This window comes from Bidens hawaiensis, unplaced genomic scaffold, assembly GCF_021521415.1.
Source record: "Bidens hawaiensis isolate Kalapana, Puna unplaced genomic scaffold, B.hawaiensis_p1.1 tig00016274_1, whole genome shotgun sequence".
Classification (NCBI taxonomy): domain Eukaryota; kingdom Viridiplantae; phylum Streptophyta; class Magnoliopsida; order Asterales; family Asteraceae; genus Bidens; species Bidens hawaiensis.
In genome coordinates this window covers 461,205-474,532 of record NW_027492489.1, presented here as the reverse complement: position 1 = coordinate 474,532, position 13,328 = coordinate 461,205, and the positions used below count along the sequence as shown (strand labels likewise).

Genomic DNA, 13,328 nt, shown 5'->3' with positions numbered 1-13,328 from the left:
ACAAGAAAATCATTTTTAAGAATCATTATTAATTTTTTTAAATGTTTGAAATAAGTCAAGTTTTTGTAGCTAAATTCAAGAAATAAATTACATCGAAATAAGACAAACGGACAACAAAATACACCTCATGTACATCTTTGAATTTAAATACACCCCTCATGGATCATAAACAATATTTCAAGTAAAATATTGTAATAATTAACAAATGCAACACAAACACACACACACCACTAGGGTTACACTTACATCTATATATAGAGTTATTCACACCATTGCTAGCTTCATATAGCAAGAGACAAGAGTAGTCATGGGGTTTCTTCTCTTGTTTCCCACAATTGTACTCATTTTTCTTTTCCTAGTTTATTTCATCAACAAAAAGATGGCTAAGATTGACACCACTAGAAACCCACCTCAAGCCAAAAATGCATGGCCTGTGATCGGACACTTACACCTTCTAGGTGGATCTCAGCTCCCACACAAGGTTTTAGGTGACATGGCTGACAAATATGGCCCTATATTCACCATCAAGCTAGGTTCTCGCCAAGCGTTGGTGGTGAGTAATGCGGAGTTAGCCAGTGAATGCTTGACCAAAAACGACAAGGCCTTTGCAAGTCGTCCTAAAGGACAGGCTTTCGAACTCATGGCATATAACTATGCCGTGTTGGGATTTTCTCCGTATGGGGATTACTGGAGACAAGTTCGTAAGATAGTGATGCTCGAAGTTCTGTCTCAACGCAGAGTTGAGATGCTTGAACATCTTCGAGTTTCAGAACTTCGAGCATCAATAAAAAGCATATATGATGCTTGGGTTGAAAACAAAGAGGATATGGTGAAGGTGGATATGAGTCATTGGTTTGGGGAATTGATATTAAATAATCTGGTTAGGATTATATTGGGAAAGAGGTTTTCGCCAAATGATGAAGCGGGTGTTCGGTTTCAGGTGGTTATAAGGAAATACTTCGAGTTACTGGGCGCGTTTGTGGTGTCTGATTATATCCCTTTTCTCAAGTTCTTCGACGTGGACGGATATAAAAAACTCATGACAAAAACAGCCAACGATTTGGACGAAATCGTTGAGGGATGGTTCGAGGAGGTAAAGATTAAGCGAGAGTCTGCTCCACAACATGAAGGCAATCAAGTCTTAATGAATGTGCTAATTAACATTCTTGAAGGTGCTTCCGAGACGCAGTTTCCCGGTTTTGACCATGATACAGTTATCAAAGCCACATGTCATGTAAATTCAACTTTATTTTCTCTTTATTTCCTTTTACTAAACAAATGAAACAGGTATCACCTAACTACAATTCTGTCGGTAATTCGTCAGTGATACTTTACCCGGAATTGTGTCCGGGTAATTTAGTTTCTCCCGGATTTTATCGACAGACTGTTTAGCAACGGATATACAGACACATATACCGCCGAAAATTAAGATAACAAATCACGGAAGGATTTAAAAAGGGGTTTTGCTGACATGCTTTTAAGATAAATTAAAACAGCTGATAGCGACGAATACTTTTGTCACAAATTTGTCCCTAAAGCAGAACTAACTTTTTATACAATTTCATTAAAAAACACTGGTGAGATTTTACTGGATACGTCTGTTTGTTAAACAAATTCATAAAAAGGTATAAATTCTACAAGATAAAATAAAATACTACTATAGTAAAATCACATTAATTTACCTTCTTTCTCCTTACTTTGCATTTTAATGATTTCTGGTACATTTCATTTTGTAGCAACTCCTAACAGCAGGCGTGGACACGACATCCGCAACTTTAACATGGGCGTTATCATTATTGCTAAACAATCCAGGCTCACTAAAAACTGCCCAAGCGGAAATTGATAAACATGTTGGAAGAGAAAGGCTCGTGGAGGAGTCAGACATGAAGAAATTGGTCTACCTTGAAGCCATCATCAAAGAAACAATGCGTCTGTATCCGGCTGCACCTCTCTCTGTACCTCATGAGTCAATAGAGGATTGCGTTACAGGTGGCTACAATATCCCAAAAGGCACCCGTCTCTTGGTAAATCTTTCCAAGATTCACCGCGATCCAAATACTTGGTCAAATCCTCATGAATTTCAGCCAGAAAGATTCTTGACAAGTCATCAGAATATTGATGTGAAGGGGAAACATTTTGATTTGATTCCATTTAGTAGCGGTAGAAGAATGTGCCCTGGTGGTATCTTGGCTCTCCATGAGTTACGGATAACGCTAGCTAGTTTGATACAACAGTTTGAACTAAAACCGCCATCAAAGGATCCTATTGACCTGAGTGAAAGCTTTGGAATTACTATTAGCAAAGAAATGCCACTAGAGGTTCTTCTTGCTCCCCGTTTATCGCCTGACATGTATGGGGTTGGCGAATGATAGATCTATTTTGGTTGTAACATGCTTTCTAAGACAGTTATCTACTTGAAATATTAATAATAAGAGTTATGACCTTTCTTCTAATTTAAATGTCAACACATACAAATAGGAGTCCTGATACGTTGTGAGAATCATAGAATATAAACACATGATTATGAGTATTTGAATTTCGAGACCACCAATTCCAACAAACCCGCCAAGAGTGATTTGCACTATTCCCATAAATCCCGTCCAAACAAAGTCATGCCATATCTGATGGTTAATGACAAAACTGCGTTGCTACTTATACTCTTATAGAAAGTTATGTCGACGAATAATATGGCGGTGATGGGCCCACACTAACAATGAATGAAAAGTCTCAGCGAGAATCCAATTCGAAATCTTCTTCTCAAAAATATCGACAGTTACTAACAAACAGTTCGTCCTCATACCGTTCCCTCCAAAAAGGGTAAAATTTTACAGTTCCTTCCAAACATCACTGCTGTAAACGTTGCTTCAGATTTGGGCCAGTGGACTTAGTTATGAACTGATAGTGTCATGGTGGTTTTGGACTTCATCTCCTTAAAAGTTTAAAATATATGGTCTGCAGAAGAAATTTGGACCTCTCTTGGCTATGGGCCATGTGCAGTTGCCTAGCCGGCACAGACCCAAAGCCGGCCCTGTTTATTTATCGGCTACCCCAAAATTTTTTTTGGCCTGCGCTACCTCTTAACTTTTATTCTAAATCCGCCACACTCACTCACTTAAACCCACTACCATTTGTATTGCTATTTGCGTAACAGTCTCTAGATCATGGCCTATTGGCCAACATGTTCCAAATGTCGAGGTTTACGGACCTAAACAAGCTCCATGTACGTGTGCGATACCAACGCTTTGCCACTTTTATCCAAAAATCTGGATTCCGGAGTACGTAGTATCATTATATATACTACATATATGCATATACTGCATATCATGTTACATTAACTTAAAAACCGGTTTTAAACACTAGTTATATTTATCTTTTCATTATATACACACCCACACAGCACACACTATGCCATATTTGACTATATATATGGTCCATCACATACAATCAAACTTTCTTATCTTATCCGTTTCTCAGTTTCAGGTTTCATAAGTCAAAGAAATAATACTATTGCATGCAAAAGGCGATTGTTTAAATTTATTAAGAAAAATGGGTTGCCAGTCGTTCAGATTTCATCAACTTTGGTTGAAATTGTGTTTATAAATAGCACAAAGAAGTAACTACAAATGGCAACCAATCGTCTATCAAACCAGACTACAAGTATGTAATAATGTTTGTTCTTTTACATTCTTGTTTTTGTTCCCCAACCAAACCTCCTTATGTTATACCCTTGGTGTTTATTCGCTGGTGATTAAAATGTTAGAATTGATGTTCTCGGAAATAAAAGATGACAAAGATGATTTTGGAATCCTCATCTTTTCATGGGGTATTGAAGAGGTAGGTCCCAGCAGAGCCCAGTTGGACCCGCAAGACTCACCTTGAAGAGGGACGTCTGCGCAGAAACCAACTGGATCCGCAGGACCAACCATGCTCAGAGACGTGACGTCCTTACGCGCAGTACGCAAGCTGTTCCCGCAGGAAATGCCTCCCAATGGTGAAGTAATCTGCCTGTTCCCGCAGCTGCGGATACAAGCCATCAGAGAAGGCCACCCGCGCAGCAAGGCTACACGCACAAGGCACTTAGCTCTCAATCACTCAGTGTCACCTGAAGGAATGAGCAAAGCCGGGAACAATCCCGCACAAAGACGGGAGGGGGAATACTCCCGCCCAACTAAGCCAGTCCGTACGATACGGGAAGATCTTCTGTACTATACCTGACGAGGTATGGGCAAAAGATCTGACCAAAGATACGACAGCTTATTGACAACAGTATGGCGAGCAGCATGCTCTTGTACTGTATGTCACTATTAGCCGCTGCCTACTCACCAACTCCTGTCATACCACGTGCATAGCCGGCAGTTGGTGGAAAAGGAATAGTACACAGCAGGCCTGGTCACTGTCAGCCGCTGCCTACCCACCAACTACCAGCAGGGCACGTGCGTAGGCCACAGTTGGTGGAACAGGAATACTATTCAGCCGGCCACACCTCCTTGGAAACCTACCTTCGGCTATATATACCCCAAATGGTATGACCATCTCATCTCATCATATTATCATCATATTATACCTGATATCTGCTCTAGCAATCTCTTAATATACATTTATATTTAAAGAGCAATCTAGTCTGATTCTCACGCCGGAGGGTGGTCACAAGGAGGAACCCTTCCTTCTCAGTGACAAGCTCACGGTGTCTGTTTTGCAGGTTATCAGAAGAACCATCTTTACCGGGTCTAACCCCTCGTGGGAAACACCTATCTAACCCCCAGGTTATCTGTAATCTGCCCGGGGTCCGGTTAGTGTTTCTTCATTGGCGCCATCCGTGCATAAAGGCTAGAACTTCATTTCCTTTCAGTTTTTTCAAACTTCTGGAGAGATGGTTAAAGAAACTCCGGTAACCACAACCCCAGCTACTGGGGGGAATACCGGCTACACAGTCTTTACAAACACTACCCCGGTTACCCAAGCCGGGGCAAGTGAAGTAAATTTTACGAACACTACCCCAGTTACCCAAGCTGGGGCAAGTGCAGTAAATAATCGCTCACTGGGATTCACCGATACCCAGTTAGAGAAGCGAACAAGGCTCCCCCGCCAAACACTCGATGAAGTTAAGGCATGGGCGGAGGCACGACAGAAGGAATTCCAAGCTGAGTTGGACGAACGATTGCGTTCCGTCCAACAGGCTGACGAATTCGAAGAATACTTGGACGATGACTCGGAGGAATCCGACACCGACGCGAACCCTCGCCATAGAGCAAAAGGGAAGCGTAAGGAAACGGACTCCCAACCGAGAAGGCGTTTTGGAGAAGCCTTCAAAACAAAAAACACAGGTGGAAGTCCACGTGACTTCTCCAAAACATTCAGACCAACTGTGGCAAATGCGGGAACGTCCAAATTTGCAAGGGACATTGCGGAAGCAATCGCCCCGAAAAGTGCCAAACAGATGTCCAACATCGGCACTTACGATGGTATATCTGATCCAGACGATCATTTGAACAGGTTCATAGCGGGGGCAACCGTCAGTAGTTGGACGGAACCTACGTGGTGTTACATGTTCCAAATGACGCTCGTTGGGGCTGCTAGAGCGTGGTTCGATCGTCTACCGGTCAACCACATCTACGACTGGGCAGACTTCCAACAGAAGTTTAGCCAACACTTCAGCCAACAAAGAAAGTATACCGAAGAGCAATGGACAATCCTCAAATGCATTCGAGAGGAAGATGAATCTTTGCTAGACTTCATCACTCGCTTCAACTCGAAGAAGCATAGTCTGAGTAATATCAGCGAAGATCTTGTTCGCGCTGCTTTCATCCAGGGCGCGAACGACCCAGAGCTCATCCGCACCTTAACGGGTAAAGATGGCATGCCATCCACATGGGATGCCATCATGACAGCAGCTAAACGCTTTGCGGAAACGGAGAAGCAACTGGGTAGAGATCTCCCACAGAGCACAAACCTCTACACCCAGAAAACAAGAGAAGACAACGTCCTTACCGCCCGATTAAACAAAAAGCGGAAGCTAGGCATTTGGCAGTCAAGGGTAAACTTTGACACCTCATCCGGCTTGCAACATCGGTTAGGCGGAAGGGATAACGTACGGTCGAACCAGAACTCCAGATGGACGCCACTCACCATAAGCGTCACCGAGATATTCGCCACTGAGGAGCTCCCATGGCCAAAGGCTCCAATTATCCGACATCGTCCCAATGCTGATCGGAGCAAATACTGTGACTTTCACAGGACAAAAGGCCACAACACTGAAGAATGCACAGACGTAAAGGATATGGTCGAAGCATTTGTCAGAGATGGGACGCTCGCGCACCTCGTGGCGCAATGAACGCTGAGTAGGCTGATGCGTGTAGAACTCCAGTTGGGGAAAACACGAATAAAATTGCAGCTTCAATGTTGGAGACTACATACTGCGCAAACAACGAGATCCCGAACCAAGTGCATATCGGCTCGATGGCACTCCCATCCCAACAACAGGGAAGGGAGCTCAATTACACAGTTTGCATGTAGATCAATTCTAAATTTGTAAAGAAAAGGCCCAGAGCCACTTCTAATGGAAATGATTCTCCTTAGAACATCGACGCTGATGATTTTACATTTATACTTTATGAACTATCAACACTGATGCCGGTTTTCACCGCATACATAAGTGTGAAAGTCGTTGCGTGGGGAAGGCGGCAAAACCCGCATAAACCCAAAAAACGGGAAACCTTCACGCAGGTCAGTTGAAGGGGAAAAGTTCAGTCATCCCACTAAATGAAAGTGCCGGTCTATCCGCATGAATCATGATAGAGGAAACTGAACACTAACCTATTAACAACCGCGCGTCGAACGGTTAATTTATTCAACACGGATATGCTGGTTTTCACCGCATAATTACGTGGAAAGTCGTTGCGTGGGGAAGGCGGCAAAACCCGCATAAACCCAAAAAACGGCAAACCTTCGCGCAGGTCAGTTGAAGGGGAAAAGTTCAGTCATCCCACTAAATGAAAGTGCCGGTCTATCCGCATGAATCATGATAGAGGAAACTGAACACTAACCTATTAACAACCGCGCGTCGAACGGTTAATTTATTCAACACGGATATGCTGGTTTTCACCGCATAATTACGTGGAAAGTCGTTGCGTGGGGAAGGCGGCAAAACCCGCATAAACCCAAAAAACGGCAAACCTTCACGCAGGTCAGTTGAAGGGGAAAAGTTCAGTCATCCCACTAAATGAAAGTGCCGGTCTATCCGCATGAATCATGATAGAGGAAACTAAACACTAACCTATTAACAACCGCGCGTCGAACGGTTAATTTATTCAACACGGATATGCTGGTTTTCACCGCATAATTACGTGGAAAGTCGTTGCGTGGGGAAGGCGGCAAAACCCGCATAAACCCAAAAAACGGCAAACCTTCGCGCAGGTCAGTTGAAGGGGAAAAGTTCAGTCATCCCACTAAGTGAAAGTGCCGGTCTATCCGCATGAATCATGATAGAGGAAACTGAACACTAACCTATTAACAACCGCGCGTCGAATGGTTAATTTATTCAACACGGATATGCCGGTGTTCACCGCATAATTACGTGGAAAGTCGTTGCGTGGGGAAGGCGGCAAAAACCGCATAAACCCAAAAAACGGCAAACCTTCACGCAGGTCAGTCATAGGTAAACTTTGGTCAACTAAATGAAAGTGCCGGTCCTAACCGCACAAATCATGAGAGGAAACCAAACCTATTGACAACCGCGCGTCGAACGGTTAACTTATTCAAGAGAATTTCTAACAAAAGGATGAGGAAAACCTACACGCAGGTCAGATATAGGTAAAGTTTAGCCATTCTACTAAGTGCAAGTGGCGGTCCTACCCGCACAATCACGAAAGAGGAAGCAAAACTTCAACCTATTATCTACCACGTTCAAAGGTTAACTTATCCTAAATACTTAGAAATTTCAAAAAGATGAGGAAAACCTCCACGCAGGTCAGACGTAGGTAAAGTTTAGCCATCCTACTAAGTGCAAGTGACGGTCCTACCCGCATAATCACGAAAGAGGAAGCAAAACTTCAACCTATTATCTACCACGTTCAAAGGTTAACTTATTCTACACTTGGAAAATTGCTAATTTAAACTAAAGTATGCAAGTCATATAACGTTTATAAAGCAAGGAATCCAGAGAAAGTAGCGGTCTTACCCGCACAAAGATTTATATTTCACAATGATTCATTACAAGAATGGCCGGGTAACTACCCGCCTACAAGAAAATAAATCTATACAAGCTAAATCTATCCTAGCAGTGGGAAGGGATCTTCAGGTCAGGCTTCAGGGCCACTTCCACCTGGACCCGCACCATCAGTAGAACGTGGCGGTTCAAGGAAAGCTTTAAGGATAGCTAGCCCATCATCAGCAGCAGCAACTTGGTTCACCTTCTCCACCACCGGATGCGGGAAGGCGGCATACTGATTCACTGCTTGGTCGTAAACAGCTTCAGTATCTACATTATACAAAGGGAAGTTGGAAGGCGGGATGCCTTTCTCAACGAACCCTAGACCAAGCAGGAAGCCGGCCTTTTCCCCATCCTCGTGAGAAGCGTTGAGGGCTGCGCTCATAGCATCGTCATAAGACGTATCAGCAAAGACTCGATGCACAACCTACAAGAAAATATACAAGTGTCAAAACCTTTTCTATTTACAAAGAAAAGCGTAAAGAAATGAAAAGCATACCTGAGACAACGCTTCTCGAAGAAGCCATTCCTTGGCAACCAGAGCTTTTTGGAGGGCAGCTTGAGCTTCGTTACGGGCGCGTTCGGCTTCACTCTTGTTGAGGTTGGCAAGCAACACTTCTTTAGCCGCAGCCTCTTCGACGCCCTTTAGCTTCCGCTCAGTGTGGTCAAGCACCCCCCTCTGGTCCAAGATCTCTTGGAGCTTTTTGGCGTCTTCCATCGCCAAGGCATCATGAGCCTGCTGGAGAGCCTCTAATTTGGCTTTAAGCTCTTCATTCTCCACGCGTAGAGGCTCAGCAACAGGTTCAGCCTTGGTGGCCCTCTCGGTTGCGTTCCTTGCAGTTTCCTTAGCCAGCCGAAGCTGTTCATTAACAGCTTGGGCAGCCTTGGAACGGGCCTCGAGCCGGGCCTGAACTTCAACCTCGAGGGCCTTGAAGGCCTTCTCCTTTTTCGCAGCCACTGCGGTTAGCCTTTGGTTCTCCTCCCGGACAGCCCGCGCCTGAGCTACTTCTTTAATGCGAGCTGCTTTTAACTTGTCGTTTTCACGACAAAGCAGCTCGACGCGCGGCTGCATCCGGGCCAGGAGAACCCGAAGCTCATTGGTTAGCCTACCCTCCTGGTAGCTAGCCATGGCTTCCCCCAACGCACCACTGGGAGCAGCGTGACGAGCCCACTCCACGCACTCCACAGGGGTGTTCCTCGGCGGATGTTCCATCGTGGAACATACACTTCATTGGAATCCGACACTGCAAAAAACAAAAAGCAGTTAGGAAAAGATGATAAAAATATATATATAAAATAGGCCAAAAGAACCCTACGCACCTGTAGGGTCAATAACAGGCCGATAGCCGCCAAACCCATCACCTGAACCCAACGGAAATCCATCCAAGAGGTCAGGCAGATGGGAAGGAGGCAGAGGTTGGCGATAAGCCCCAGGCATACCTGAAGGATCGGCCGTCGTGGCCGATGACGGAGGAGGCATGGTAGAAGCCGCCGCGGTTGCCGCCGCGGAATCCGCAGCAAAAGTAACCGCCGGCTCAGTGAAAGATGCGGTAAAAATGGCACTGACAGCCGGCGGTGACGTCATCACAGCTGGAACAGTCGGCTCAACGGAGTGAGCAACTGAACCAGTGGAAGCAGGCGCAGGCGCAGCCGCCTGGGTCGTCGCCTCAGGTAGGCTGACCAAGCCTACCGTCATGGGCGGAGGGGTACTCCTCTGCGCTCCACCCCAGAATGCGTCAACATCCACGCCTGCACAAAGAAGATAAAGTGTTAAAGACGAAAAGCTATGAAGTTAAGATAAATAAAGTTTGTACTTACGGGTTTTCTTGAGCATGAATGTACGGACAGGCGGGGATGAACCCGACGGAGCCGGCCTCTTTGCGCCGCTCACCGTCATCCGGGGCTCTCCGGAGGTGACAGTCGCAGCCTCCGGAGCGGTGGTCCTATCACCACCCGGGTTCCCCGCCACCTCCTCGCTCTTGGCCTCTGAGTCAGACCGAGGCACCGGATCGGCAGTGAAGGCCACCTTCTCCTTCCCCTTCCCGCCGGCAGCCTTCTTCTTCCGCACCAACGGAGGACCATATGCGGATTCCTCATCAGAACATACGATTAGAGGAATTCCAGCAGAGGTTTCAACATTGAGGGGTCGAGGGTTGAATAGCGCCTTACCTGGCCGCCTGACGCTCAGGATCTCGTGGCCTAGCGGGTAGACCTCCACGAACCGATCCGCCGTTTGTTCTAGGATGGGGAACTCGCTCTCGTCTAGAGCGCGAGTACCCATCCGAGCGGGACTCTCAGCCTCCCGCGGGTACATGAGCGACTGCAAGTCGTTCCCCTCTGAAATAAACAGGAAAGAAGTTAGAAGAGATTATAAATTAACAAAAAGAAACATAGCATACCGTAAGGAACAGAGTTCGAACCGTATTCAAGGACGATTGGGATCTTTTGCGCATCCGCATCCTTCCACACCCGGCTCATCCCCAGCATCACCATCCAGGACTCCGCAAACCGGTAAACCGGAGATTGGACTCGGGATATCTTCGCAAACCATTCCTGTGACATCTGCCCCGATCCGACCCGACCCAGGTACCCGTTTCTCCGATCCGATCTCTTTCTTTTATGATTTAATATTTATTTATACTTATATTTTACTTTTAATAATAATAATATACTTTTCCTTCCCGCCTCTTTCTCTCTCTTTCCTTCCGCCGTCCCGTCCCTCTCCTCCTCTCTTTCCGCCTTCTTTTCCCTCTTGTCGCCGTCCCGCCCTTACGCCTTGTTTCCCTCTTTTTCTTCTAACTCTTTGCTTGTCCTTTGTTCCTTCCCGCCTAAGGTTGTCTGCGCAGCTCCACGCGCCAGACCCCTTACAAGGAATCCTGCGTGAAGACCACCTGTTTCAGCGTTACGCGAGACGAACTCTTCTCGCAGCGCGCTAAGAATTGTAATTCTTCTCGCAGCGCGCGAAGGACGGTAGTTCTTCCCGCGACGCGCTAAGGATTTGTAGTTCTTCTCGCAGCGCGCTAAGGATCGTAGTTCATCCCTCGACGCGCGAAGAATTATAGTTCTTCCCGCGGCGCGCTAGGAATTTTAGTTCCTCCCGCGACGCGCTAAGAAATGTGATTCTTCCCGCGGCGCGCTTAGAAATGTAGTTCTTTCCGCGACGCGTTAAGGTTAGTTCTGTCTGCCTTCGCGCTCGCGCTCTCTTGACCTTCTGTGTCAGCCTTCTCGCGCTAAACCCTTTGAGTTTTCTTCTGTTTAATCTAGCCGTTTGTTTTTGTGATGTCTTATCTTTTGAGCCGTTGACCTAATCTGCTTTATGTCTGAAAAGTCACTTTCGGCGCAGCATGCGCACCAACCCCATTGGTTGGCAGAAAAAGTAACTGACATTATCTTTTGAGATCTGCTTTTTCCATGCCTGACCTGTACCTTTATCTGAACCGCCCATGCTTTTTTTTACTGTTCCCTGTCAGCTTTATCTTGCCTCTGCAGCTGCCATATCTTTCCATATCTTTTACTTTTGGATTCGTATGCTTTTTGATATCTTTTGCTTGATCCTGTTAAAGATCTTTTCCCCTTTTCTAGGGATTATGTCTCCTAGGGTTTTCCTATAAATAATAATAATGTTATTTTCTTAACACTACACACACAAACACTTAATCTCTCTTATTCTCTCTTGCTCCTTGCTCTCTCTGCCGTCCTCCTCTCCGCCTCCGTCTTCCTCCCTGTTCTGCCCTGCTTTTCCGGTAATATATATATATATATAATAATTTACTTATTAATTATGCTAACTTATAATCAAGACTTAAAACAAATCATTAAAACAATAATCTTTAATTATAGGTTAACTTGTGCTTGTTTAAAGTTGGTTCTAGCTTTATCTTACACCGCATCATTTATCAAGTGAGTAATCTCGAACCTAATCCCTTTTTGCTTTTCATGTTTTGGGATGTTCATGTGTTCATACAAACTTAGAGTCTTAAACTGTTTATGAACTTTAGTCGCGCAGTATCCCATGTGTTGAGGACGTAGACTTGGCTGTTTATTTGTATGTGTGGATCATTAACCGTCTTGTCGGTCTATTCCGCAGTTCTCATGGTACCATTAGATGAACACGGGAGAACTATCGTTTATGATTTTCTCTTTTGTTTACACATGCACAGTTTGTCTTGTTTGTGAGCTCAATTGTGAGCACTGGCAGTCTTATGAATCTTAGAGTTGGTCCCGATCAGATTACACCCTTGTTGAAAACCAGACATACACATGTTGCGCGCAGATTTATGGTTATCTATGTATTGTATTAAACTTGATTTCTCACCAACACGCAAGTGTTTGACGTTTACTTTAACACATGTTCAGGTTTGCAGTAGCTGTTTTGGAGCTTGTGGACACCTAGGAAGTTTTCTTTATTTTGGACCTAGATTAAAATGTATCAAGACAAGTTATTGCTGTTTTATTATTATGATTTATATATATTGATTTATGATGATTTATGTTATCTTGTGTTTACCCTGCGCGTGCGCGAATGAATGTATTTATTAAATATTGACACCCAATAGTGTCACGAGTAATGAAACAATATGTGGCGCCCCGATGTATAATCCGCCTTTGGTCGGGGTGTTACAGATTGGTATCAGAGCTCGTTGAGTTTAGGATAGGTGGTTAGACGTAACGGCCTAGAATACCTAAGAGTCCCTTCTCGCGCATGAGAGAAATCTCATGTTTGCGCGCTTATTGTTAATTACTCGTTATTTATGAATATGCTCGCGCTTGCGCAGTATATGACTTTATGTTTTATTCCGCGATATTTCGATTTTTATTGATTTTACTTACATATTCGTTTGTGGGATTTGAAAATCCGAAAAGTCATGGTGATACATGAATAGTTGATTTTCAATTTCCATTTACGATTATGTTCTGATGTTGGAGACTTGAAAAGTCATGGTGATACATGAATTGTCAACCTCCAATACTCATTTTCTTGTATGTTTTATATTGAAGATTGAAAAGTCATGGTGATACATGAATCGTCAATCTCCAATACTCGTTTGCTCGTATATTTTAAATTGGGAATTCGGAAAGTCATGGTGATACATGAATTGTCGATTTCTGATTCGAATTTGTT

General features: G+C 44.6%; 1 protein-coding gene across 1 annotated transcript; it reads left to right on the top strand.

Annotated features, from left to right (window-relative positions):
* Positions 1–307: 307 nt before the first annotated feature.
* LOC143551220 (cytochrome P450 82A3-like) lies at positions 308–2,521 on the top strand. The gene is made up of 2 exons (XM_077041693.1): positions 308–1,234; positions 1,737–2,521. Exons 1-2 carry the CDS (start codon positions 308–310, stop codon positions 2,367–2,369), a joined length of 1,560 nt encoding a protein of 519 aa, XP_076897808.1. The 3' UTR covers positions 2,370–2,521.
* The last annotated feature ends 10,807 nt before the right edge of the window (positions 2,522–13,328 follow it).